A 26,279-nucleotide genomic window follows, 5' to 3' on the forward strand; every position below is an offset into this window, starting at 1 on the left:
CATGAGTCATGGAGGGTTATTGACCACCAGCTGCCTCACTAAATGAGTCTCCCAGCATCTTTCTCTGTGTGCCTGGTGGTCTAAATGGGTGGGCTATTTCCTGTTTCCTCAGCAGGCATCCCAGAAGGGGAGACTGAGGCCAGGGGAGACATGTGGACAGGAAGATCAGTGTCCCTTGCTGAAGAGCCACTGGCACCTGGGCTGTGAGGATTGGATCCCAGACCCATCAGCACAGGGCTGCTCACGGCCTGTTCTCTGCCTCCATCCTACCCTCTGTGGCAGTCCTGTTACATGCCCGAGAGCATGGGGAGAGGTTGACTACAGAAGACAACTAACTCCTGTCCTTCTTTGCTTTCCTGAGTCACCTCAGACCTCACAGGAGTCTGTCTTGGGCCCAGTGGAGGCAGCAGAGAGCCTCCCATCTTTTGTGGGTCCTTTCAGTGGCTTTGCTGTCACGGTACATGACACGTTGTGGACACCACCACATGGTACACTGCAGTCACCACCCACTGTCCATTCAGTGCCATGCAAGAATATCCACCCTTCTTGTAATGCTTGCCTCATGTTAGGCTGTCTCATTGGCTGCAGTCTGGGCTTTCCTGATGGTTCATGTGTATACCATTCTGTGCTCATTGGCTCTTTGGATTCTGTGAAGTATCTGTTCACTCATTTTGCCTCTTTTTCAGTGATTGACATTTTCTTGATTACTTTTGAGTTCCAAATAACATCTAGGTGTGGCTGATCAGGTGAATGAACTGTGGAGAACAGTTCCACTCTGAGGTTCACCTCCTTCCCTAGGGACCAGAGTATTTTCAGGTATAATGAACCCCCTTCCCCCATGCTGCCACCCCATACAGTCCTTTTTTCCTTTTTGATGTAACCCAGATAAATGTATAATTCTCAAACTCATAATTCTTCTGCCTCAGTTTCCCGAATGCTGTGGTGCACCAGCTTCTGTTTGTTTCTCTCATGCCAGCACATTGTCTGTCCTACCTGAGACATCATCACCACAAGATGAACCTGTCCTCTCACACTCTCAGCTCCCTGTAGGGGCTGGAGATATGGCTGAAGAGCTCCCACGTGATAGTTTACAGCTGCACCTCCAGTTCCAGGAGATCCAGCACCTCTTCTGATCTCCATGGGCCCAGATACTCATGTAGTACACATACGTACATGCAGGCAAAAGACTCAAAATAAATAAATCTATAAAACATGAAATCTAGCCTTTTATATCTTGACCTTGCTTCTCTGGAATTGGCATCTGTATGTGATGTCGAGGTCACGGGCATCCTGTCCACCCCTTTCCATGCCACTAGTCTCAGTCACTGCCTTTGGACCGAGTGGGGATAGATACCTCCTAGGATCAGCCAAACTGTTCTCCTGTGCTTGTCTCTGGCTTGAGGAAGCAATGACGGGTGGATGGCACTCCTGGGCACTGTTAGCTTCAGGTACTGGAGTGAGTCTGGGAACTCTCCTTGCCACAGTGATAGTTTCTCTGTAACGCCATTCTGGGGAGTAAGGTCCTCTTGTGTGCTCAGCTCTGGGTCTCCATAGGCCTCCCTCCCTTTCATAGATCTCTTGCAGAGAGAGAAACATGGCAGGCCTCACAGGGCTGGAGGACAGGCGCTTGAGACTAGTCACTCAGGGTTGACATCAGGATTCACTGGATGTGGACAACTGAATGGGACACAGGTTATACATGCTAGGCAGGTACTGTACGGCTGAGCCACACCCTCAGCTCCCACTGGCTGATTCTAAGCAAGTGCCCTACCATTAGGCCACATCCTGAGCTCTGCCCCTCACCCTTCACTGGGGATTCCAGGCAGGGGTTCTACCATTGAGCTATGCTCTTAATCCTTTACTGCTGGGTTCTACCTAAGTGTTGTACCACTGAGCCTCATCTCCAGTCCTGTGTTTCTGAGACAGGGTCTTACCAAGTGGCCCAGGCTACCTCTGTACTCACTCTATGGCTCTAACTAGCCTTGTATTTACAGTCTTTCTATCTTGCCTTCAGTGTAGCTGGGATTACAAGCCTATGGCTTCTGGAATGTGACATTGAATTTGGTGTTTAAATAAATTGAACAGGGTCAATTAATCGAAATTGGTGTGTCTGGAGTGCCTGTGATGGCCCAAGGGGAGGAAGGCTGCTTTGCTTGTTTTCTCTACCAGTTCAGTCAGTGGTCTCTGCACACGTTGTACAAGGGTTGTCATAGCAGCTGCCACACCTTGTCTTCCACCAAATGCTCATGTGCTGCCAGGATTCCTCCTGGCTTGTGCTCTGTGCTCCTAAGCGCCTCGTCTGCACCCGCTGATCCCGCGCTGTGTTTGCTCTTCTAGGGTGACTACAACCAGAGCCGAACCAAAGTGCTACACATGAGCCTGAACCCGACCAGCATGGCCAAGCAGCGCCAGCGTGAGGACCATGACCGACTGCAGGAGGAATGCGAGCGCTTACGGGGACTCGTGCATGCCCTGGAGAGAGGGGGCCCCATTCCTACTGACCTGGAGGCTGCCTCCAGCCTGCCCTCATCCAAGGAGGTGGCAGGTAGGTTGGCTTACCCAGCCCTCTGGTCTTTGGAGAGGTATATAGTTGGGGGTGCATGGATGGCCTAGCCCACTGGCCCTTGCAGCCAGCTGAGACATATTACTTCCCTGCAGGCTTCAAAAACGGGTTAGTCATCCAAGTTTGCAAGCAGCTAAGATCGTCTCAGACCCCCCCCAAAACAAATTAATACCATTTATCAGTTTATATGTGGCCCATTAATCATGAGTAAATCCAATCCTCAGAGAACACAGGGCCATCGTTCACTGGCCTAAGCACACGTTACAGAGCCCAGGGCCCCGTGCAGCCAGGACCAGGATTCCAGGGAAGACAGGCACAGTCAGTGCCTCTCACCACCCTCCCCAGCCAGTCCATCAGGATGATAACCATCAGAACTTGTACCTGGCACCTTTGAGGTATTGTGGTGGCTACTGGCATCCATCATTGAGCCTTGGTAAGCACGGCAGCCATGGGGGCCCGCCCCACCTGCTTTACTCTAGAGCTCTGAAGTTCAAACATGGGGGTACAAGGGAGGGGCTTAGCACGGGGTCTGGCTGAGCAGGGAGCTAGGGCAAAGGCATGCTGGTGGCAGGTCTGCAGCAACCGTGTGTCCTGAGACCACTCTTGTTCCCTTACCCTTAAGGGCGCTTTCGGCCACCTTGTGTGAGTGTGGGGCCTCTGTTGTCTGGAGGTTTATGACTTGCATGTGGTTCTCTGCGACTTCTCATTCTACAGTCACTTCTGTTTCCTTTCTGTGTGTCTGTCTTCTGGTCCTAAGGAGGCACTTGGCATTTCTACTGAGAATCTTGAACCAGGGTGGGTGGAACTGTCATCCGAGAGCCCTTCCTCCAGGGTGGATCTCAGGATAGAGAGGCAAAGACAGATCCTCCTGTTCCCTTCATCCCTGCAGTCATTCTGGCTCCCTTCTGCTTGTTGCCTCAGCCCTGGGGCTTCATAGAGGGCTCCTGAGGACAATGCCGCTCAGAACCTGGGGACCTGGAGTGATTGAAGGCATGCATCAGGGGCCCCTGGAATGACTGGTGCACCCTCTCTTCTGTCTTGTCCAGCTGAGGGGCTCTGAGAAGCAATCAGTATCTTGGGGCTCTATACAGAGAGCCTGGCGTAGAGCAGGGACTCCCTATGGCTTGTAGTCACCTGTAGTCTTGTGACCTGGCTTTAGGGGCACCTGCCAGCTTTTGTGCTCTACTCTGACAGGCCTCCACTTTGCCAGTGTCCTTTGTGAGTCTTGTGGTTCCTGAGTTGCTGTTAGGGTCAGCTCCGAGTGGCAGATGGTATAGGTCAGGACCCTGTGTCTGTTGGCAGCTTAGAAGATCCTGTTGGTTTACACTATCTCTCTTTTCATGAGTAGTTGGCATGGGTGTGTGCGTGAAGTGCAGATCCTCCCTCCCTGCCCTTCACCTCTACCTTTCTTCCATGTCAGGTTTTCAGAATGAAGGAACGTAACATTGACCCTCTTATATCCCATGTGTTTGTTTTTCTGCACACCACACATGTAAAACAGCCAGTCTGGAGCCTAGTCCTTCTGGGTCTCAGAGCACTCACTCTCTCCAGCAGGGTAGGAATAAGCCCTAGAAGGTCTGAGTTTGCAGGTTCACCCTTTCACCCACATTGGCAGCTGGACAGAGGTGACCTCTACAATAGATGTACCTCCCTGTCACTGGCTCCTAGTGGCCCAGAGTCCAGCTGGGCTGCTGAAGGAGACAATTCAGTGGTTTTCAGGATCCTCCTGAAAAAGGCTGACTGTGTGTGTAGGGACCAAAATCCAGCCTCCCAATGCTCCCAGGTTCAGTGTGTATGGCTTCCGCTGTCTCTGGCCCCTGCCATCGAGCTGGTTAATTGCAGTTTAATTAGGCATGCATTAAAATTAAAACAATCTCGTCTTGTCAGAGTGACACATTGGAGGTGATCAAATTTATCACTGCTTGACTGGGCACAGCGGGCCCCAGAGTTGTCTCTGGGGAAGAGAGAGAAAGAGAGCTGGCTTGTGGACTCCTTTACCTTCAGGGCCTAATTTGGGGCTTGGGAGTGATGGTGGAGCGTAGATTAGCTCAGGCTCTTCCTGTGTAGCTCAGGCTCACCGTAAATTCTCCACTCTCTTCCTTTTAGCCTCCTAGTGCTGGGATTAAAAGCATGCAGCATTAATGCCTGACTTGGCACTTGGCACGTGGGCCTGAGCTACACTTGAACCATGTGACTTCAGGGCTGCTGGTGCTCCAGCCTTGACCCACATGCCCCCATACCAGTGGCCCTGGTCATCTGGAGTGTCAGGGGGGATCAAGGGTGCCCCAGTCAGTTTGGCAGCTTTGCTTTGCTGCAGACCAGTCACAGTCCCTGTTCTCTTGGGGTGAGGGAGACTGAGCAGTATGTGAATGGGAAAGGAGATGCTTTGTCTCAGGTGTCCCCCCACAGCTGTCCTGCTCTAGAAGCCCTGGAAGCACAGCGTCTATAGAATGATGCTGGTTGGGTACAGCCCCAGTGCAGCAACCTCCTTTCCCTTTCCCATGTCTAACAGCAAAATATCATTGATGCATGTGATCTATGTGGCAGGAGCAAGGACACAGGAGGACCATATTTAAAGGAAAAAAAACCCAAAAGCTGACATTATTTTAAAAATAAATGTATTAGTTTTCAGCAAGCCACAGAATACTTGATACACTGTAGAAACTATAAAATTCAGAGCTTGGTACCATAAATAAAATTTTATTGAAACATGGTCTCCTTGTTGTTAGGAATACACAGCAACAGAGTTAAGCTCCCAGAGACTAGTAGAGTCAGTTGCCTTCCTAGACTCCCCCAGGGAGGGGCTAGGGGTGTGGCTCAGTGGCATAGCACCTGCCTAGAATCCCCCAGGGAGGGGCTGGGGCTGGGGCTCAGTAGTAGAGTCCTTGCCTAGAATCCCCCATGACTCAGCAATATAGTGTCTGTCTAACAGTGCCTAAGGGCACTGAGTTCCAGTGGAGTTCCAGTATTTGGGGACTGGGTGAAACTTCTTAATGAAAAGTAATGAAATAGTTGAGCCTTAAGTTAAACCTTTCTAAACAAAATATCTCTTCTTAAAACAACCCATAAAGTTATGCTCCAACACAAACACAGTAAGAAATGAAGTTATCAGGTGACAATTCTGACATGAGAGCAAAAGCTGTCTTTCTCTTCTCATTAGCTGAAGAAACACCTTTGCAGGAGATGTGCTCTCTCGGTTTCTAGGGCTAGTGCAGTAATGGAGCAGTTTGGACTGTATAGTTCCATGTGGCACAGCTATGTATGTATACCCATCTCAGCCGAGACTTTGAGCAGTTCTCTCCTGGTATGAGCCGTGCTCCACCCTTGGCTCCAGGCATCCACTCCCGTGCCCCAAGGCCGACAGCTTCCTCTTTATCCCTTCATGTGTGCAGAGCCACGTCTCCAGCACGGTGCCAGCTCCTGCACCTGGCAGAGCACCTCACAGGTCATTTGCACACTCAGTAGTCTCTTCTGGGGAATGCTTCACAGTGTTCTCCCTGTGCTTCCTCGGACTAACCACTAGGAGGAAGAGAGAATGTGAGCACGGTGCTATCACCTGTCCTGCTTCAGGGGAGGACATGGGGCTTACCACATTCTAGCCCCCAAAGTGTCACCCAGGACACCCAGCCAGGCTCTGAGCATAGCCACTGTTGAGTCATATGTCTGGGCACAAAGTGGCCAGCCTCCATCTGCTCATCCCCCCTCCCCCCAATAATATCTCCGGTTGCGATATTATCTGGCTTCCGACATGTTCTGTTAGAGTTGTGCTGGGGACCAATTGCATTTAGAGTGAGTAAACAGAAATAGTGCCACTACACTTTCGATTGGGGATGCTCATGGCTATATTTAATAATGCACACATGCACTTGTTCACGTGGACACAGGGAACAAGGTTAGCCTCCAAGGACTTCAGGGAAACCTGGGGGAGGAACCCAAGACAGCCATTGAGGACTAGAGAGCAAGGCTGTCTGTAGCTTAGCTACTTGGACAACTGTTAACTGCTCAGCATGTCCTTAAGGAAAAAGCAAAGGCTATCGTTGCTATTAAAAGTGATTGCTAGGTCAGCCATGGTGGTTCACACATAGAATTCCAGCACTCAAAGCCCCAAGTTACAGGATACCTGGAGCTATAGAGTAAAATCCTTATCAAATAAAAGGGGAGAAAAGGAAAAAGAAAAAAGTCATAATTATTGAAAGAAGATAAATGGATTAAGAAGAGCTGCACAAAAGGCCCTGGGCCCAGGGTCTCTTGTGTAAGAAGTTAGTACACGTGGAGTGAGAGTGAGCAGTAAGTCCGTGACGGCCGTCCGACAGACAGATGCCATCAGGACAGAGGGTCTGCAGCTTCAAACAGGAGGAATCAGCCAGAACAGCCCAGGGGAAAATAGAACTGTTTATCAGCTCACTAAGGAACCTTTGAGGCCTAAGCCAGGCTGTCACCACAGCTACTTGTGAAGGGAAACAGGGAGAGCTCACGTTGATGGCCAGCCACTGTCTCCCTAAGCTCCCTCCAGGAGACGAACCTGGAAACAGAAGCCCTGGGAAGCTCACAAGTCAGCCAGCCTGGGTGTTCATCGGTGAGCAGAGGCCTTCCCTTGGATAGAGTGGAAGGCGAGGACAGGCACAGTGAAAATGGTCCTCTGACCTTCACGAGTATATTATGGCATGTATGGAAGCACGTGCTCACATGTATCATACATGTGCATATCAACACCTTTTTCATGAACTTGTATGTCACACATATCACATACATCTTTATACATACAAAGTTTCTTCTTTTTAGTTATCATGCGGTGTAACTGCTGGCAGAGTAGGCTATGAGAGACCCTCTCACTCCGATACCTGAGGCATTGGGTCACTCACAAATCAGTCCCCTCCCTACCCACTTCTCTGGGTCCAGCCGGAACCTCAGAACTCAGGGGCCAGTGTGAAAAACAGATCCTGAACTGGAACCAAGGAACGGGGTCAAAGGGGCTTGCCCACAGCTGCATGGGCCTCGGGACTGGGACTCCCACAGGGAGCACAGCACAGAACCCTGAGGAGGCAGGCTTCCTGTCCCCAGTCAGGTGGAGCTGAAAGCTGGTTATCTAGTGAGCATGGCCTTGGAGCTGAGGTGAAGGGTCTTTCCCAAGAGTCTGAATCCCTGGCCTCCCTCAGCTGCCCCAAGGACTGTGCCTTGTAGGAGAGAGCTGCCCTGGGCAGTGGTCTCCGCACAGTCTGCTCTTCAGTGTCTCTCCAGCGTGTAGTCCAGACCGAGCCTTGAGACTGTGAGTCTGGTAGAAGCCCCTCCCCCAGCTTGTTTGTACTCTGTGGACACCGCCCAGCCTTCTCATCCACCGGCTCTTCACCCAGAGCCAGGGTGACCCTTGCCTGTGACCCCAGACCTCTATCAGAGCTTGTACCCGGAGCCCTGCTCCCATGGTGTACCCTCCCTCTTCCCTCTCCCGCTGCTGCACCTCACCCCTGCCCTTCTCTGGGTCCTAGGCACCTTGGAGATGGAGCCTTATGCTTCAGTCTTGTTCTGTTGTGTTGTTGCTTTGTTTTGGAGATGCCAAGGATCAAACCCAAGGCTCACACAGTACTCCACTGCTAAGCCACATCCCTAGACTTAGCCCAAGGCCCCCTTGACTGAGGGCAAAGCTGTGACTCCCCTGAGCACCCCCCCCCCACACACACACACACACACACAAACACGTCTGCAAAGCTGCTGAGTAACTGCTGCATTCCCTGCTCAGCCTGCTACGCTGAGCTGCTCGGCTCGCTGCCTTGTTTCCTTTCCTTCCTGGCATGTCTGTAAACTTTGCCGGGTAGTTGAAGCCAAGTACCCAATTAGGGATTTCTCTCCAGTCTCATTCAGCCCATAATTGAAGTGGGAGCATCTTACTGCATGGCACACCAAACAAGCGAGCATCCTGGAACCCCAGCCTGGATGTACACAGCAGCCCTGACCTCCCCACCTCAGACCTGCAGGCCAGGCCAGGCCAAGAGGTTGGCAGTCAGTGCTCATCAGTCAGGTGCGGGCAGGGCCCTTCAGCTCGGGGTCCCCATGGGAAGTCATCCAGGCCTGGCTTGGCAGCTACCACCCACCCTTAGTTTCCTGTCTTGGAGAGAGGGTGGCTTGCACACCTGCCTGCCTGGGCTGATGCAGGGCTGATTTTAGGAGCTAATCTGCGCTTCTTGGCTGTGGCCCATGCTCTGTAGTTCAGGCCATGGGGTTTGGTATGGGGTCCATCTGACTTGGGGCTGCCGTGGGGTCTGTCTAACTTAGTTGACATAGCACAGAGGGAAAGTCCCAGCTTTCCCAGGAGCCTGCGCTGTCTGTCTCCCCTCCGTGTGTCACCATGCTCTGCAGCAGCACCCTCCATCCTCGGCTGTCTAAGGGTGTAATTAGCTCAGTGATTTAGTGAGCTTCCAGCGGAATTCTGCCTCCACGACAGCCTGGCGATAGAATGTCCCCGTCACCCTGATGGGTCCCCAATGCCCTTGCAGTCGTCCACTCCCACTCACAGCCCCAGGCAATCACTGATCTTTCCTCTGCCAATGTGTCTTTTCAGAGCATTTGTCTAAATGGAACCTTACACTACACAGGCCTTTGTTCTGGCTTGTCACAAAGCATAATACTTTGGAGATTCAGCTGTGCCATAGCATGTATCCATATGCCTTTTTATGACTGAGTAATATTCCACCATGTGGACAACCTGTGTGTCACTGATGGTGGACATTGGACTGTGTCCACTTTGGGCCACTGTGGGTCGTGCTGCTGTGGACATTGGAGACAGTGCCCATGTCTTAGGTGTAGAAGGGGATTTCTGGGTTATCTGATACATGTATCACCTTTGTAAGAAATGACTTAATTGTTTTACAAAGTGGTTGTGCCTGCTGACATCCCCTTGTGAGGGTCCCCTGTGTGTGTTCGTCATCCTCCCCGCAATTGTCTTTCCCGGCTTCTTGACGACAGCATCCTCTGTGCTCGCATCTCCCTAATGACTAATGATTCGGAGCTCGTTTCTGCAGCTTATTAGCCATTCATGCATCTTCCTCGCTGAGACGCCTCTCACATCGGTGCCCAGTTTTTAATTGGATTGTTTGTCTTCTAATCATTTTCTTAATGCTTTTGTCTGATAAGCAGCGTTTTTAATTTTGATGAAGTGTAATTTATCAGCTCTTCCTTCCATGGCAGGCCCTCTGTCCTGGGGACTCACTCACTCACCCCAGCACTGTGGCTGCCTGTGACTGTCACAGAAGGGCTCGGCTTCAGACCCCATGCCTTGCCCTGTTAGTTTGATGATGGAATCCCGTTTCATCTGTCCTCTTTGATCCTCAGTCACCCTAGCACAATAGGCTGCAAGTCGTGCTGTGTTGGCTTGTTTTGTATTGCTGCAATAAGCACCATGACCAAAGCAGCTTGGGAAGGAAGGGTCGGTTCAGCTTCCATGTCCCTCTCACAGCCACGTCACAGGCAAGTTAGGCCAGGAGCTCAAGGCAGGACCTGTGGCGAGGCTACTGAGGGGCGCTGCTTACTTGCCTTCTCCCCACAGCTCGCTCACTCTTTTCTTATAGGACCCACGCCTCCCTGCCCAGGTATGGCTGTCCAACAGTGGCCTAGGCCTTCTCATATCAATTAGTAATGGAAAAAATGCCTCACAGGCTTGTCATCTGATATGGGCATTTTCTTCATAATGTTTCCTGCTTCTCAGATGACCCTAACTTCTATCAAGTTGATAAAAACCTAACCAGCATACTTGCCTTCTCCAATCTCAGCCCTCTGGAGGGGGAGGCAGGGAATCCGGACTTTTTAGATTATCCTTGGCTATCAAGTTATATAGAGGCTATCTTGAGTTACAACAACAACAACAACAAAAAAGGCTGCATTACTGTGACTCTGGAGATCAGCTCACGATGTGGCCTCTAGTGCAGAATCACTCTGTCTCAGTGGGTGTTTTTGGCCAACTCTCCACAGGCCAGCCAGTTCTGGAGCCCGTCCCTTGTCACACATGAAGCAGAGTCCTTTGGTCTCTTCCGGGGATTGCATGTCCTTTCATGTGCTTTTCTAAGTCAGCTACCCTCTCCTTGCATCTTCGTCAACAGGTGTGTTGTGTGACTGGGGAGTCTATTTCTAGTCACCCCAAATTCAGGTGGCAGTGACAGACCAAAGGAATCATTCTATCCAAGCCCAGCTCAGTGCCCTAGTGACTTCATTGGGGTTCCTTCCAGGGATATAGGTGCAGGGTTATTTATAATGAGTGATGAGTTACTCCCAGGCATGTGGATGAGTACAACAGCTGCATCATGGCCCACCCCAGCCTGCTAATGACTCCTGTAAGCTGTGTCCCTGGAATGTCCAACAACTCGCAGGCAGCTCCACTGAAGAGTCTCCTTCCCCAGCAACTGTTTACCGTGTCTGTGACCTTGGGGAGGAGGGGCATTTAGCCTCTCCCTCCACATGTGAGCATAGATCTCCTGTGATCTCCTGAGGACCATCACAGGCCATCTGATTGCAAGATGCCAAGACCTTGGCTGTCACCTCCTGGCCCACTGTAACATGTGCTTCCTGACCAAGCTTCAAATTTCCAAATCTCAGTGCTCTTTGTTTCTCTCCCTTGTTCCAAGTCACACTGCAAAGTTGACTAACAGTAGTGAGTAATAGGCATGCCAGCCTGAGGGCCATGCTGCCTTGAGATTTCTTCCACCAAGTACAACCGAATTCAGCACTTTCTGCAAAATAGACCCTCTGCTGTGGTACAAGATGGAGTGGAGAGGCCATGACACACAGATCTGTCAGCCCTAGCAGGACACCTGGGGCATGGGGCTCCTGCCCTCCTTGTCCATTGTGACAGTTGGGGTGCAGTGTGTGTTGTCTCTGTAAACGGTCAGGGAGTTCTTGCTAAAGTGCTGAGAACTGGAAAGGCTTCAGGGACACAGTGGGATCAAGGGTCAGTGGAAGGCTGGGAAGATAGTTTAGCTGGTAAAGCTCTTGCCTGGCCTGCAGCACAAGGCCACGCTTCACAACCCACATTTAAAAGTCCAGGCACAGTGCCATGAGTTTAAGATCCTTAGGGCTCCCTGAACAGCCACCCACCCTACTCAATGGCTCCAAGCTGTTAGAGACTATTTTTTTGACATTATGACTCACATTATTATTTATTTTATGTATCTGTCTGTGTGTGAGGGCAGTGCATGTGGATGTTATGGGACAGCTTTCATGAGCCAGTTCTCTTTTTCTATCTTGTGAGCCCTAGGAATCTAACTCAGACCAAAGTGAACAACTGAGGAACAACACCCAGGGTTGTCCCTGACCTGCAGGAAGGCACAGGCACAGGCACAGGCACATGCACAACACACACACACACACACACACACACACACACACACACACACACACACACACTTATGCACGCACACACGTACACATGTGCACACACAGACATACAATGCTTATATATACACATACACTCATGTGCGTGCACACAATTTTGCATATATGTACATACATACAGAGAGAGAGAGAGAGAGAGAGAGAGAGAGAGAGAGACTCAGCATGTCAGCAGAACACCACTCCTGCCCTGTCTAATAGAACCCAGGCAACCTTGACTCCGGCCCAGCAGCTCTGGCTGCATTTAGTCATCAGCATGTTACAACAGCCGTGTCATCATAGGTCCAGCTGCTAGCCCCATCTGGACTCCAGGCCATGGGGAGCAGCAGGTCCACTTGTGCTGACTTCCAAAGGAAAGCTTGAAGTTTCTGAACTCATTGAACTCAGCCAGTCCCTGTCCCCTCCTTCAGGCTAGAATGTGGCAGAAAGACAGGTGTCTCAGCTCCTCTCTGCTTACCTGGGGCTCCTCCCCGGCCTGACCATGACCTTTCTCTTGCTTCGCCTGGTTCCTCAGCACCCAGGGTCTCCACCCCACCCCGCATCTGCGTCCACCCCAGCATCCTTCCCAACCTCTGCGCTGCTCTGGCTTCTGACTTGCTTCTGTAGCCTTTGCCTTAATCTGCTGCCTGAAGAATTGGTTCCATATCAAGTCTGAGGCCATGGCACGCATTAGCAGAGCTTTAATACACCGCGACATCCCTTGGAGGAGGGGACAAAGGAGATTTAAAACTCTTGTCTCGCTGAGAGCAGACAGATTGACTCAAGACTGACTCGGTCAATAAAAGATGAGCTCTGAACACTGCCCCCCCACCCACAGAGGAGCTTGCCTTCCAGGGAATTATGGTTTCTGTACACCCAGTGTCAGGAATTAATAATACATCCAGTGTGCAGAACGGATTGCCAACTCTCAGTCCTGTGTAGACAGGACTCCAACACTGTGACTCGTCCTTGCTGCCTCTGACCCTGGCCCTATCAGAGTTTCTGTTTTGTCCAGCGGATGGCAGACCACTGTCTCTGCGCCAATCTTCTCTTGGCAGGTCACCTGCCTGGCACGCCTGTAGAAGGAAGCTTCTGGAAGTTTGTATTGAAGCAGCTGTGTTCTCTTGTTTGTGATATAATTCTCTGCTTCAAGTGTTTTGGGCTAGGCAGGGACAAGGGTATGTGTATGCATATGATGAGGTCATGCCTATTGGTCTCTGGTTGTCTCTGTGTGTGAACCCTTTCTTTGAACACCATGGCTCTCCTAGAGGACATGAATAAGCCATTTGTGTGTATGTGCGCGCATGCACATGTATGTGTAATGGATATAGACACTAGAAGAGGCTTCCAATCTCCTTCATCATGCTCCATCCTAATCTTTCGATGCAGAGTCTCTCATGAACCTGGAGCTAGGCTGGCACCCAGCAAGCCCCAGCCTTCCTCCTGTCTCTCTTCACACCTCACAGCTCTGGGGTTATAGGTGTTTGGCCATACCTGATTTTTTACATGGGTGCTGGAAATTTGAAACCAGGTCCTCACAGTGCCATGTTCCTCCCCAACTCTGACATACTGTCAGAAACAGCTTCCTGCCTCACTACCCAGCCTCTTAGAAACAAGAATGGGGGAGTGAGTCTAAGCAAGGCACAGACTGAGCCTCATCCTTAGCTCAGTAGCAGCATACAAGCCCACAGGTTGCTAGTTTGGATTCTGTGATCTCTGGTCCAGCACTCACAGCCTTGACTTCAGCCCAGCCAGAGGCATGCAGCACAAGAGCCCTGCCTGCCGGGGTTGCTGAAATTCCTTCCCAGAGAGAGTAAGCAACAGCTGCCCCTTCTCCTAAGGGGCACACAGTGAGCAACTGAGGCACAGTTCCGCCAATGCACACTCCACTCCAGAAACCCAGTGAGTTTATTGGGCTTTCTTTTGGAGAATCTGTTAGGGGCTACTACAGGGCTATGTGTGCTTATTCCTGAACTGGCCAGGAAAGCCTTACCCAGCAGGCATGAGCGCTCCCCCTTAGTCACATCAATGGCTCCTTCCCTCTCCTTGCTTTCCCCATCCTGTGTACTCTAGCCCAGTGGTTCTCAGCCTTCCTAATGCTGTGACCCTTTAATGTATTTCCTCATGCTGTGGTGACCTCCCCCAACCGTAAGATTATTTTGTTGTTCCTTCATAACTAATTTTACTACTGTTATGAATCACAAATATCTGTTATGTAGGATCAGAACAGCTGTGCTAGCCCCTCCCTGAGTTCAAGTGCAATTAAGGCACAGTTGCCTGTAACAGGTGGCAGGGTCCATAGCGGGGTGTAAACAGTCGACAGGCCCAGCGGGGCCATCCATTGCAGTGGGGCAGAGCTGAACTTCCCAGCATGGTAATTACTGAGAGGACAGTCACTCACAGCAGCCAGGCTGATGGCGCTCCATTCTTGCCACTGCTGTGGGTCAGTCTTCTATCATCAACATTGACCTTACGGCCAATGGCTTTTCTCTGGGTCTCCCCACACCTTCTACCTGTCTTGGACTGGGGGTGACATCCCCCAAACTGCAGCCTGGATGCAGCTGTGACCTCTTAGGACTGCCCAGCTGAGACCAGTAGAGAGGGGTCATCGGCCCAGGGAGCAGGGAGCACAGCCCTGATGAATGCTCCCAAGACTGTGTGTGCTGTGGCTGATAGTCACCACATGCAAGGCAGGCTTGCAGGAGCCTACGGTGCCCTTTCATCCCAGGGGTGGATTCCTTGGGGCTGCTCCCGCCTGACCCTCTGTGTTTCCCTAACTGTGGCAGGCCTTTGACCCACCCCCATTCTCCCTTCTTACATCTCTTGCCACTGTCTCTGCCAGAGTTTCCCATTGTAGAGTTCCTAAAGGGGAGCGTGGCCTTTAGAGAGCCAAGGTAGGACCCCAGCCATTGGGATAGCTGCCCTTTTGTGGTCCAGTGGCCTGTCAGAGAGGCTCACATGCTGCCAAACAGTGGCTGTGGGTGGAGAATAATCCTGGAGCAGTGCTGGCTGGCATCTCATACCCTGTGAAGTGTCTCACTGTCTGCAATGCACCTCGCACCCTGCAGTGCTGTCCAGCCGTGGACTGGCGGGTGTGAACACCCGCAGCCAGCCAGGCTTTGTTCTATAGTATTTCTCCTTCTTTTGTTTGTTATTTTTTGAGAGTCTTTTTTATTTAGTTGGTGGATTGGTTTTGTTTTGTTTTGTTGTTTTGTTTTGTTTTTTTTCCTTTGAGACAGGATCTCATGTAATCTAGGCTGGCCTTGAACTTCTGAACTTTCTGTTTCTACCTTCCAAGTGCTGATTACAGGTGCACACTAACATGTCTGGTTTATACTGTGGAGAGGATTAAACCCAGGACTTCATGCATGCTTGGCAAGTGCTCTACCAGCTAAGCCACATCCCCAGCCTTCCTCTCTGAACCTTCTAATGGCCTGTTTCCAAGGCTTCCCAGTCTTGGTTTCCAGTCTTCCATAGCTGTGTATACTAGAGATCTTCAAGTGGGGCCATAGATGGCTCCAGGCCACCCAGCACTGTCTAAGGAGAGTTTGGGCCTATCCGTTCATTGAGTCCTACTGAGCCTGTTTCAATGGCCGTGTGTCCTAGGCACTGTAGATGCTGGACTTGGCCCAAGGGGAAGCCAGTCTCTGTCCCCCAGGGACTTGTGCAATGGTGGAAGTGGACCCTCAGCCAGACAGGGTCCACTGGACTCTCAAAGCAGGGCAGCACCAGAGGTGCAGAAACTCAAAGGAGGCCAGGAAGGAGGGCACCAGTGGTGTTAGCGCTTGTTCTGGAAGTATAGCACCAAGCACATTCCCCTGTAGGAGGCAGACGTCCATGGCCTCCTGTAGCATGGCGGAGAACTACACTACCCAGGTATGGGAGGGTAAACCTGATGCACACAGCAGTGCTGGAAGCCTGGCCAGCACTTAGGCTGGGTTTCCATGCAGTGCACAGAAGGGAAATCCTGCCCTACCCCTACCTCCTACCAAAGCTCTATCAAAGCAGGATCTAAGAAGGGCTAGTCCAGGTCAGTGGGGGTGGGAGAGGTCAGGCATCTAATTGGGGCCCTCTGGGTCAGTGCTGGGGCTACAGTAGCCCAAGAACGGAGGCTGCAAGTTGACAAGGGCTACAGCCTGGAGCAGCTTCAGTTACTCACGTAGTGGTGGTCTTGGGTGGGAGCTCTCCATCATTCATGTGTTCCAGATGGGGTGGTCAGGGAAGCCTGCTGGGTGATGCTCAGAGCCAACTAGAGACTCCAGATTAAGCAACACTGACACCAAAACCATGGTCCAGTTCCAGATGGGGCTGCACGCAGCCTGATCCCCAGTTCCTGGCCCTTATCTTCCTGAGCCAGTAGTGATACAAACGCGTGTATGACTCGTCCTTGTCACTAAAGGGTCCTCTGCTAGGAACCTCAGGCTTGTGTCACAGGGCAGAGGCCTACTCTGGGAAGCGTTGATGTTGGGGAGGAAGGGCTGATGAATCAACAGGTAAAGCCATGAAGTCAGTAGCAGGAGACGTGTAGGACCATGTAGGACCACGTAGGATCATGTAGGACCAAGTAGGACCAGGTAGGACCATGTAGGACCATGTAGGACCATGTAGGACCAGGTAGGACCATGTAGGACCATGTAGGACCACATAGGACCATGTAGCCTCAGCCCGGTGGCCAGTGGTCCCAGGGTCTTTCTAAGCTGAGGCCTGGGTTGCTGATGGAAGTTCCTGCTCAAGCCGCAGGGCAGAGCCTACAGAAGCATCACCTTGTACCTAGTAGGTTTGTGGGGGTCTCTTCAGGCTGCCATGATCCTGAAGACCCAGGTTGGATGAAGTCAATCCTCTGGACCTCTGGTTTGTCTCTACATCAGCAGCCAGGGCCGTGTCTCCCTTACCCTGGAGGACATGCAAAATCAGGGGCTGCTGATTCTCTACTGCCAAGATTACTGCCATGGGGACTGTGCAGCCTGGTGCTCTAGGGCCTTTCTGACTCTGTCCCTGGGGTGGGGGAGGGAGTCTTACAAGAACGAATATGATATCAGAGCCTGCTTGTCACCCCGGGACTCTCCCACCCTGTAATCTGGTGGGCTGTAATTGCCGGTGTCTTTTCAAATCATTTTTGTGCAAGGTGACAAGCTGCTTGCTGGAGTGAGCAGTTAATCACACAGAGATGGCCCGTTTGAAAGGCGCTCAGAGCTTACCCAGGGGCGGCTGCCAGCAGCCAGGCGGGTGCACACGATCTGCTCATCTGCATATAATTCCAGGGCGAGCAAGCATCACTGAGGCTGGTGTAAACCATGCAATTTCCGGCCCAGCGGGGGGGGGGGGGGGCACACAGGCTGGTGGTAGGGACCAAATCTCTTGGCCTGTGGCACTGGTGGAGTTAAAAGTAGCCCCATTTCCATAGGGCAGCAGGAGACCTGACTAGTGGGTGGAAGTGGCCTAGCCACTTTGGAAACCACAGCCCCTCATCTTAGACCAGTAGCCCTACCTATTACTCTCCAGGGTACTTCCTTAGGGAAAGAGGTCCTAGCTAGCATTTCACGTCACCTGTCATCCACTCTACTGGCTTGGTTGGTTGTAGTTTGGATTTTGGGTGGGCTAGTAGTCTCAGTGCTCTGAGCCACACCCACTGGCTACTCTACTTCCCTCGGTGTAGTGTCCCAGAGGGTTGAACCCATAGTGGCCCAGCAGGCCCTGGGTCAGTGCTCTGGGACATCTCCTGCCATTCTCTCCAAGAAGCCACAGGGAGCGGGGCACAGACACTCCTGTCACAGCCACAGCAGTGCCTGGCCTCCACAGCTGCTAATAAAATTGCATAAATATTTGATGGCTAATTATTAAATATTTAAAAATGTAAAACTGGGATGGTTTGGAAGTTAGCAAGGCATGAATAATTCAGTCCTTAGATGCACATCAGCTTTGGGTCTGAACAGGGCCAGCACCTCTAGTGCCTGCAGCAGCTAGGGACATAAATCTCAGGGACTTCTCTGGCTAGCCACCAGTCTCCCAGGCCTGGAAGCAGGTGCTCAGGCAGGGTCCTTGTTATCATATTGCAGGACAGGTTTCACCCCCTTCCCTTGTAAAGTGAGAAGGGGGCTTCCCATGCTGCCTACACTTTGGCCAAGCAAATAAGGTCCCCTTATCTTGGTGAGCCTGAAATGTGTCCCTTCTGGTTAGTCAGTGTTCTCTGTAGAGACCAAAGACCAAGTATTGTCTTGCCACCTGATCAGACACAAGAGAAAGTCCAACCATGCCCTCAACCGATGGATCCCTCAAAGGGAAGACAAGGTATAGACTTCTACGCACAGCCAGAGCGTCAAGAAAGCCTAGAGCATGACTGTCTCTGTCTGTGGGTTCGTCCTTCAGACTGAGCTTGTTGGAAGCAGCACCTCTGCCTCAGGTTTGAGGGCCATGGCCACAGTTTTGCTAGCTATGATGTGTGATATCCTAGTACCATGGTGGTTTTTGCAAGGTCTGAAAATCCCATTGGATTCTATTCACTTTTCAGAAGGGAAAATGGCTTTGCCAAGAATCCCCAAAGTAATGTTCAAAAAGCTACTTCCAGCTCTTAATCAGGAGATGCTGGGGACTTTGAGGTAGTCACTGCTCCACTATACCACACCATCCTTTCTTCTCCTACCCCATAGTATTATAGCCAGGAGGTGAGAACCCATCTGCAAAGGCGGGAAGCAGAGAAGAAGGCCACATAGCCGTGGGCATTCCTGGTGATCACAGTAAAGGTAGCATGCATGTTTCCTGCTGGCCTATATATCTGTGAGCATGTTTCCTTTCCAGAGTGTTAGATAGCTTGACTGTATTTCCTTCTAGCACGCTCACACTCAAGTATAGGTTGTTTTCATGTGAGTGTCAGTGTGGTAACGGATTGTCTCAGTTTCCTTGCCATAACACCCAGACCTGTACTGCCATGCCTAGCCCCTTGCTGTGATTGTTTGAAAGAGAACAGCCCTCATAGGTTCATATATTTAAACCTTTGGTTTCCAGTTAGTGGAACTGTTTGGGAAAGATTAGGAGGTATAGCCTTGTTGGAGGAGGTATGTCACTAGGGTGGCCTTTGACGTTTCAAAAGCCCACACTAGGCCCAGGCTCTTTCTCTGCCTTCCTCTGGTCGATCAGATGTAAGTTCTTAGCTCTACTCTAGTGCCATCCCTGCCTGCCTATGAGCATACTTCCCACCTTGATGATCATGGACAAACCCTGTAAAACTGTAAGCAAGCCTCCAGTTAAATACTTAAATTCATGAGTTACCTTGGTCATGGTGTCTCCTCAAAACAATAGAACATCAACTAAGACATGTACTTTCTTGCTACATGGCTTCTCAGCAGAGAGAGGCTCTTTCTCTAGTATGGGTATACTCTGGTGTGTGGGTATGCATATGCATGCCTACACACATACTTATATATTTACACATAAATACATACATCACACACACACACACACACCTCTACATTCAGCTCTGATGGGACCCATATTCAGTCAGTGATCTTCTGAGCTGGGTACTTAAGCACACACATCCTTATCAAACCCAGGGCCTCATGCATGCCAGACAAGTACTCGAGCTGAGCTTATCACCAGCCCCTCAGTAGTTTTCTTTGGAGGTTATATGTTTCTCTCCCCAAAGAGAAAAGAATTAGGCTCCTCTTTGTCCTGCAGAGCTGACCCCAGATTCTCCATCAGAGAGGCATGACAAATGTCATAAGGGCTGCCACTGTTGTGACCCAGAGCTACAGCAGCCTGGGGCAGATGAGCATGAGGGTTTAGGACTGGTAGAGTCTGGTCTGGTTTGAATCCCTGCTGCTGTGAGAAAATGCTGCCTTAAAGCAACTAGGGAGTGGGGGTGAGGAGATGTTTATTGGCTTACAGGTTGCAGTCTGTCACTGAGAGGTAGAGGCAGAATCAGAGGAAGCAGAGAGGGAGGCTTCACACTAGTTTGTTCACTCTCTGGCTTCACTCTCTGGGCTTGCTCAACTTCCTGGCTTATGTATCCCAGGCCCACCTTCCCCTGATGACACTGCCACAGTTGGCTAACCCTACCTTCATATCTTAGCAATCAGAACAGGCACATAGGCCAGCCTGGAGGAGACAGTTTTGAATCGAGGTTCCTTCTTCCAAGGTTTGTGTAAAGTTACAAAAACTAACCAGCACAGGGATTAGAGAAGCAGCTCGGTGGTTAAGAACACGCACTGTTCTCCCAGAGGACCTGAGTTCAATTCCTCATACCCACCCACATGAGATAGCTCATAACCACTCCACCTTCAGGGGCAATCGATGCCTCTGGTCTCTGGGTACCTGCACTCTCATCCACATACCTATACTAGGATACACATACACATATTAATAATTTAAAATTTAAAAGTAATTATTTAAATAAAAAACACACCCAGCACCCACTTTCTAACCACAGATTGGCACAAGTAGTGTGCCTGCAGTGAGTGCTGCAGCCATCTTCTCCCTGAACACCTCTTCTCTGTATCTACTTCACATGTGCCCCTCTGGCCCCACTAGTGTCAGCCATTCTGCAGACTTGAGGGCAGGAGTTTAGACTCCAGAGATCTGAGCCCGTAGACGCTCATTATCCCGACATCTCTGCTCTCGGACAGGAGTGTGCATCACCACTAGCTTTTATCTGGCCAAGCACAGGCTATTTCTGTCCTGTGTCCTTCCCTCAGAATTTCTGCAGATGTCTCCTGTGAATCCAAAAGGGCAAGCATGGGCTGAGATGGTGAGGGTGTCAGCTCAGGGCCATCCTGCTGCCTCCGTAGTCGTGGAGCCAACCAACAGGCTGGGGTGAGCTTTCCAGACAGACATGGAACAGAGAGCAGAGGCTTGAGGCAAGGCCTGAGGTGCCCAGGACCACTCTGGAAACCCTCTCTGGCCCATCATAGTCTGCCACCATCAAGTCTGGCTTGAGTTCTAATGAACAATTACATCCTTTCCCTGGCCCCCATTGTCATCTGCCACGCACCTGCCCTTATCTAGGACATCCAGGACTGTCCTTGCAGACAGCCATAGGAAGGAAGGGAGGCATGGGCAGCCTTGTCTGGGGATACTGAGGGCGTGGCTTAGAGCTGGAGGATGGCAGCAGCCACAGCTTCTTCCTGGCAGAGTATCAAGGCCTGTGATAAGATGGAGGGCACCCAGAGCATCAGGCATCTCAGTTGCCACGAGCTAGAGCAAGGCCAGGGAGTGGCCCTGTGGTCTGCAGAAGGACTCCAGAGCAGAGCTGCCCTGCTCTGGCTCCTAGTCTCGGAATGAGCTCAGAACCTCTTGGTGACTTGCAGCTCCCTGGGTTTCAGCACAGCTACCGCCCTGGCCCTCGCTCCTGTGTTGTTACCTGCACACTCATGAGTGGCCAAGGACGTCTCCCCAATGCCAGAGTACGTCATCACAGACTCCCTTTGCCTCCTGGGAGAAGCCCCAAAGCAACCTCTGCTCTTGGTCACTTTGAAAGAGACTGAGTGACAGCTAGTGGCAGGCGAGTAATGACACTTCTAAGGTGGAGCCCATCTTTTATTTATTTAATCCAAACCATTGAGTGAATTATTCATTCTTGTTTATGTAAGTCACTGAGCCACAGAAATAACAAGGAAGTTGAAGCACTCCAAATCAAATGGCTGTTTCCAGGATCTGGGCATCACCCCTTGCTTGTCTTATCTGTCTCCCCTCCCAACAGTGCCCTCACCCTCGTCACGGAAGAGATGGCTTCCACTGCCAACCGCCAAGGGCAGTAGGCGTTCCCTCTTTACAGTCACAACCATGCCTGTGATTGCTTGGCGTGTGGCCAGGGTGCCTCCTCTCCATTCATCCCCAGGAAGTACACAGACCCTACTCCCCATGGGCCTTCAGTGGGCCTGAGCCCCACACCTGCCTGCCTCCAAGATCAGAATTACACAAAAGCCTATTTCCTTCCTCAAGGTCAGCCTGTGTTTGGTCCCAAGATTTAATCTTGCCTATTGGACATCTGAGGTCTTTGAGCAGTTGTCACAGTCTCTAATGGCTGAAACATCCCTGGGAAGTGTGGTCAGTGAATTTCCTCTCCTGATGAAGGCTCTCTCTCAGGGAGGAGGGGCTTGGAGATGCCAGGAAGAATCTTGGGGTCAGGGCTGCCAATTAACCTTTCATTTTCATAGTCTGATCCCTCGATTAATCAAGGCTCTGGGCCTGTGTCCTGTTGAAGGGACACACACTGTGGAGAACAGTGTCTGCCAAGGCCTCGTGAGGTGATGGATGAAAGAGCCACAGGACAGGGCCAGCGGCCAGACGGCAGCCCACAGAAGCGCCTCTGCCTGCCTTCAGGCTGGGTCTGTCAAGCCATTTCTCCTCACAGCCCCTGGTCCCAGCATGCCTTGCTCAGAGTGTGATTTTCTCACTGGACCGAGGATGGGCTATCCATTAGAGAGTATGAGGGCTGGCAAAGGGAGACACTCCCTGCCGGAGCCCTTCAACTGCATGGTCCAGTGGTTGTCCTCTGAATTTCAGTTTCCTTGTATAGAAAGGGGGGAGGGGAAATGTTCATCTGGAGGTGTGAATGTATTTTCCTGGGAGGACATTAAGGGAAAAAAAATCATTCTAGATAGAGCACCAACAACAGAACAGTCTGCCTAAGTCTAGGTTAATGAGTTTATTGGCATTACGTACAGGAGCCTGAATGAGCACTTTACTTACTGAAGCACTGACCACTCAAAGGAACTGCGTCACCAAAAAGCCCACCCCAGCATAGGTAACAACTCTCAAAAGCTGCATCCCGAAAGCTCCCCATGAAACTCGCGGGCAGCTCGGCCAGTTGGAGAGTCTCCTTTCCAGAGCAGTTGCTGTTACTCTAGAACCATGTCTTGGTGGCGATGTGGTTTTTGAGTTTATGCATCTGACTTAGGCTGGTCTCCAGGGCTTTCCCTAGCTCGATCCTCAAGACTGTATCTGAAGACAGCCACGTGCTATGCTCCTCTGGGAGATGATGTGGAGACACAGAAGTGGCACAGTAAATGGGGGCCCAGTCCTCTCTGGTCTCCATTTTCCTTTGAGTTGCTCAAAGCTTTTGTTCCCACATGGCTGTCATAGGAAGCAGTCTCTCTGACCCACTGATCTCCATAAAACCATCCCACCTGTACACACTAATCTTCCTCTGGGGCTGTGGTACACAGGGCACTCCTTCCTGCCTCAGGCCTAACGTCAAACCCTTTCTCTGCTACTTTCTGATGGTGAGCCCATGAGGACCTGTGGTAGACCTAGTCCATGGAGCCTCTTGGACTCAGTTCCTCTGACTTAGGGATATCTTTCCCCACACAAGCCCAGGACCACCCTCTTCAAAGGTGCGCTCATATCATGGATAGTGTTAACTAACCCCAGTTCCTCATCACAGCAAAGGGGAGTTCCACAGCATAGCACTGCCTGAGCCTGAGGGCCCAGGCCTGTGTGCGGGGCTTCCCTCCTGAGAAAGCTCCAGGAAGGACTTCCAGTAAGTGCCCAGCTTGAGGCAGTCCGTGTGTGTGTGTGTGTGTGTGTGTGTGAGAGAGAGAGAGAGAGAGAGAGAGAGAGAGAGAGAGAGAGAGAGAGAGAGAAAGAGAGAGAGAGAGAGGAGCCAGGCTCAGTAATTAACGGGGGTGTAAATCAGGACTTAATTACTCAGCAGGCACCTTGGGTGAGAGATTCATGGTAACTGTGTGTGCTCCTGGTGGCTTTGCGCAGCTGGCTTCTCCCTAAGCACCAGTAAACCATGGCGGGCAACTGGGGAGGTGGTACTCTGCCCTGAATGATACTCCCAGAGACATGTGGGAAGTTGGGGAGGGGCTCCTAGGTCAGGTTATCTGGAGCCTCCTCAGTCCTTGCTGAGGGACAAGGAGGGTCCTTTGGTTACAGGTGGCCAGCATGTGGATCCTATACCTATAAATAAAACAGTCTACAATATCCAGCCAGCTTCCATCCGCCGCCTCTGTCTCTGAGTGCTGTGCTAGCTCGTTCAGGGCAGGTGGCCAGTCCCTGGGAGGGAAGAAGGGCTGACGCTGCAGCCTAGTGCTGGGCCATGAGCTCAGAGTGGTTGGGATTCTGACCCTCTCTACAGACCTGGACTGCTGGTGCTGCCTTTTCCTGCAGGCTCCAGAACCTGCTGCCCAGCTGGGACCAGTCGTCGTCCCTCCCCGCCCAAGCATGCCCCTGTAGTGCTTTCCAACAGTAATGGAGGGTCACGTCCTGTTGGGCACTGTCATTCTGCTAGCAGTGTATCTAGTCACAGCATCTGTCTCTCAGTCACTGTTTTGTTTTAAGTACTGTTGTTAATATAATGAGTTTATTATGGCTGCCACCAGAGGTTCACACTGCTTCCCTGGCCTCTTGTCCTTTTCCTTCTGATTCCTCAGGGCTCACAGATAGATGGACACCGGCCTCGGGCATTGGCAGGCAGCAGGGACTGCAGTTAAGCGTGGTTCATCCTTGCATGTTCCCCCTGACCATTTTCCCTGTCCCACCAGTGCACTATGGACTCACATCATGCCCTTCTCCCCGCAGAGCTGCGGAAGCAGGTGGAAAGTGCCGAGCTGAAGAACCAGCGGCTCAAGGAGGTTTTCCAGACCAAGATCCAGGAGTTCCGCAAGGTCTGCTACACGTTGACCGGCTACCAGATTGACGTGACCACGGAGAGCCAATACCGCCTCACCTCCCGATATGCTGAGCACCAGACAGACTGCCTCATCTTCAAGGTAGGCAGCACCGTGTGTGCATCAAGCTGGCATTCAGCCACAGGCAGCTCTCCTCCTCAATGGAAAGATCATCAGTGTTGGCCTTGGTAAATGAGTCATGTGCTGGAGCAGCCCCGTGTCCCCATAGAATGCTCTTCAGTGGCAGAAGGGGACATATTGGCCCTTTTCTCCCCACTCCTCACAGGCACTGACTTCTGGCCACTTCTTGGCTTTTGTCACTTTGTACTCTGAGTCTCTGCCAAGGTCTGCCCTATGAGTTATGGCACTTTGACCTTGTCCATAGGTAGTAGGTGCCCAGAGGGCGGTGAGGGGCATGGTAGGCATCTTGCTGCCAGACATCTGCCAGGAGTCAATATATGGCACAGCCCATGGAAGGGCAAGGACAAGCTGTATGTGCCAGCTGCTTGGTGGTCAGGCCAAGGTACCAAAGCTGATGCTGTAGGTAGCTGGGCAAGCCCTTCCATCTGGGAAGGGTCAGGGGTCTTCAGGAAACATGTGCCTGCTGGAGTCTCATGTGCAGCGTGGACTCCTGAAGAGGCATCTCTCTTAACCGAAGCATGAGGGAGACTCTTGGAATCTGGCTTGACCAGACGTGTGTACAAGTTCTCACAGTTCATGGGTCCAGCAGAAGTGAAGTTGTTCTTCGATGGGAGTGGAGTGGCATTGTAACTGAAAATCTGGGGTTACAAGGGCTTAGCCATCACTGGCAGCAACCTTACTTCCTGTCTGTGGGACAGTCTTATGATACTAGCATGGCACATGGCCCTGGAGTGGCCTGTGATCCTAGTGATGTGTGACAGTTAAGGGAAGAGACTCTGATCAGTAGCTGTGGGAGGGAAGCACTGAGGCTGGCCAGCTCCACTCTGCACCATGTGTAGCTGGGCCACACGCGACCTCAGCAGCCTGGCTGTCTCTGCCCTGCAGAAACAGGAACCTCTCTGTCTCAACACTGCCCAGTGCGACCTACATGTTTTACTCAAAACTTCACAGAAAAGGAAAAGTAGTCCTGGCCCAGAGATTGTCTCTGTACAGCGGCTCACTCGTCCTTGTTCCATCTGTCTGTCTGGCCCTTTCATGGGACACTGCCCATCGTGGTGGCAAAGGTGCATCAGGAACAGCATCTACTCTTCCTTGCAACTTTGTGGGGTGTCTTGGAGACTTTCTGGACTTTTCAAATTACATCCCTCCATTTTTACACTTCTCAGAACTCTCAAACCTTTGACTAAGTAAATAAATCTTTGAATGCCCAAAGTCTCTAAGTCAGTAAGCTATCAGGAATGTATTTCTTTGCTTCTGTGTACCTTTGAATAACTCAGGATCGCTGATGGGTATTTAATTTAATGCAGTGTAGGAATTCTGTGTGGTTTTTTTAAAGATTGGTAAATGAAGATGTGCTGAGCTGCTGTCATGATGAACACATCACTCAACAGCAGTGTGTGTAGACCAGGTCTGATTTGCATTCCAGAGTATTCTAGGGTTTTGTTGTTTGGTCCTTCCGTGCGTGGTAAGGGAATGGGACCTAGGGCTCCTGCATGCTGTGCTCGGAGGCAGGCACTCCAGTACTGAGCGTGCACCCAGCCTTTGCCGAGGTCTACGCAGTTCCACCACTGAACTACATCCCCAGCTCTCTTTGTACTTTTTATTTAGAGACAGGG

General features: G+C 51.3%; 1 protein-coding gene across 2 annotated transcripts in view; it reads left to right on the forward strand.

Annotated features, from left to right (window-relative positions):
* The window catches only part of Mad1l1 (mitotic arrest deficient 1 like 1), a 310,585-nt gene that overhangs the window by 228,961 nt on the left and 55,345 nt on the right, over positions 1-26,279 (forward strand). For both annotated transcript variants that reach the window (XM_052167792.1, XM_052167793.1), the window contains 2 exons: positions 2,338-2,545; positions 24,434-24,624. In XM_052167792.1, coding sequence (XP_052023752.1) covers positions 2,338-2,545; positions 24,434-24,624 — 399 coding nt within the window. The remainder of the gene's footprint in view (positions 1-2,337; positions 2,546-24,433; positions 24,625-26,279) is intronic.

Source organism: Apodemus sylvaticus, chromosome 22 (assembly GCF_947179515.1).
Source record: "Apodemus sylvaticus chromosome 22, mApoSyl1.1, whole genome shotgun sequence".
In the NCBI taxonomy this organism is placed as follows: Eukaryota; Metazoa; Chordata; class Mammalia; order Rodentia; family Muridae; genus Apodemus; species Apodemus sylvaticus.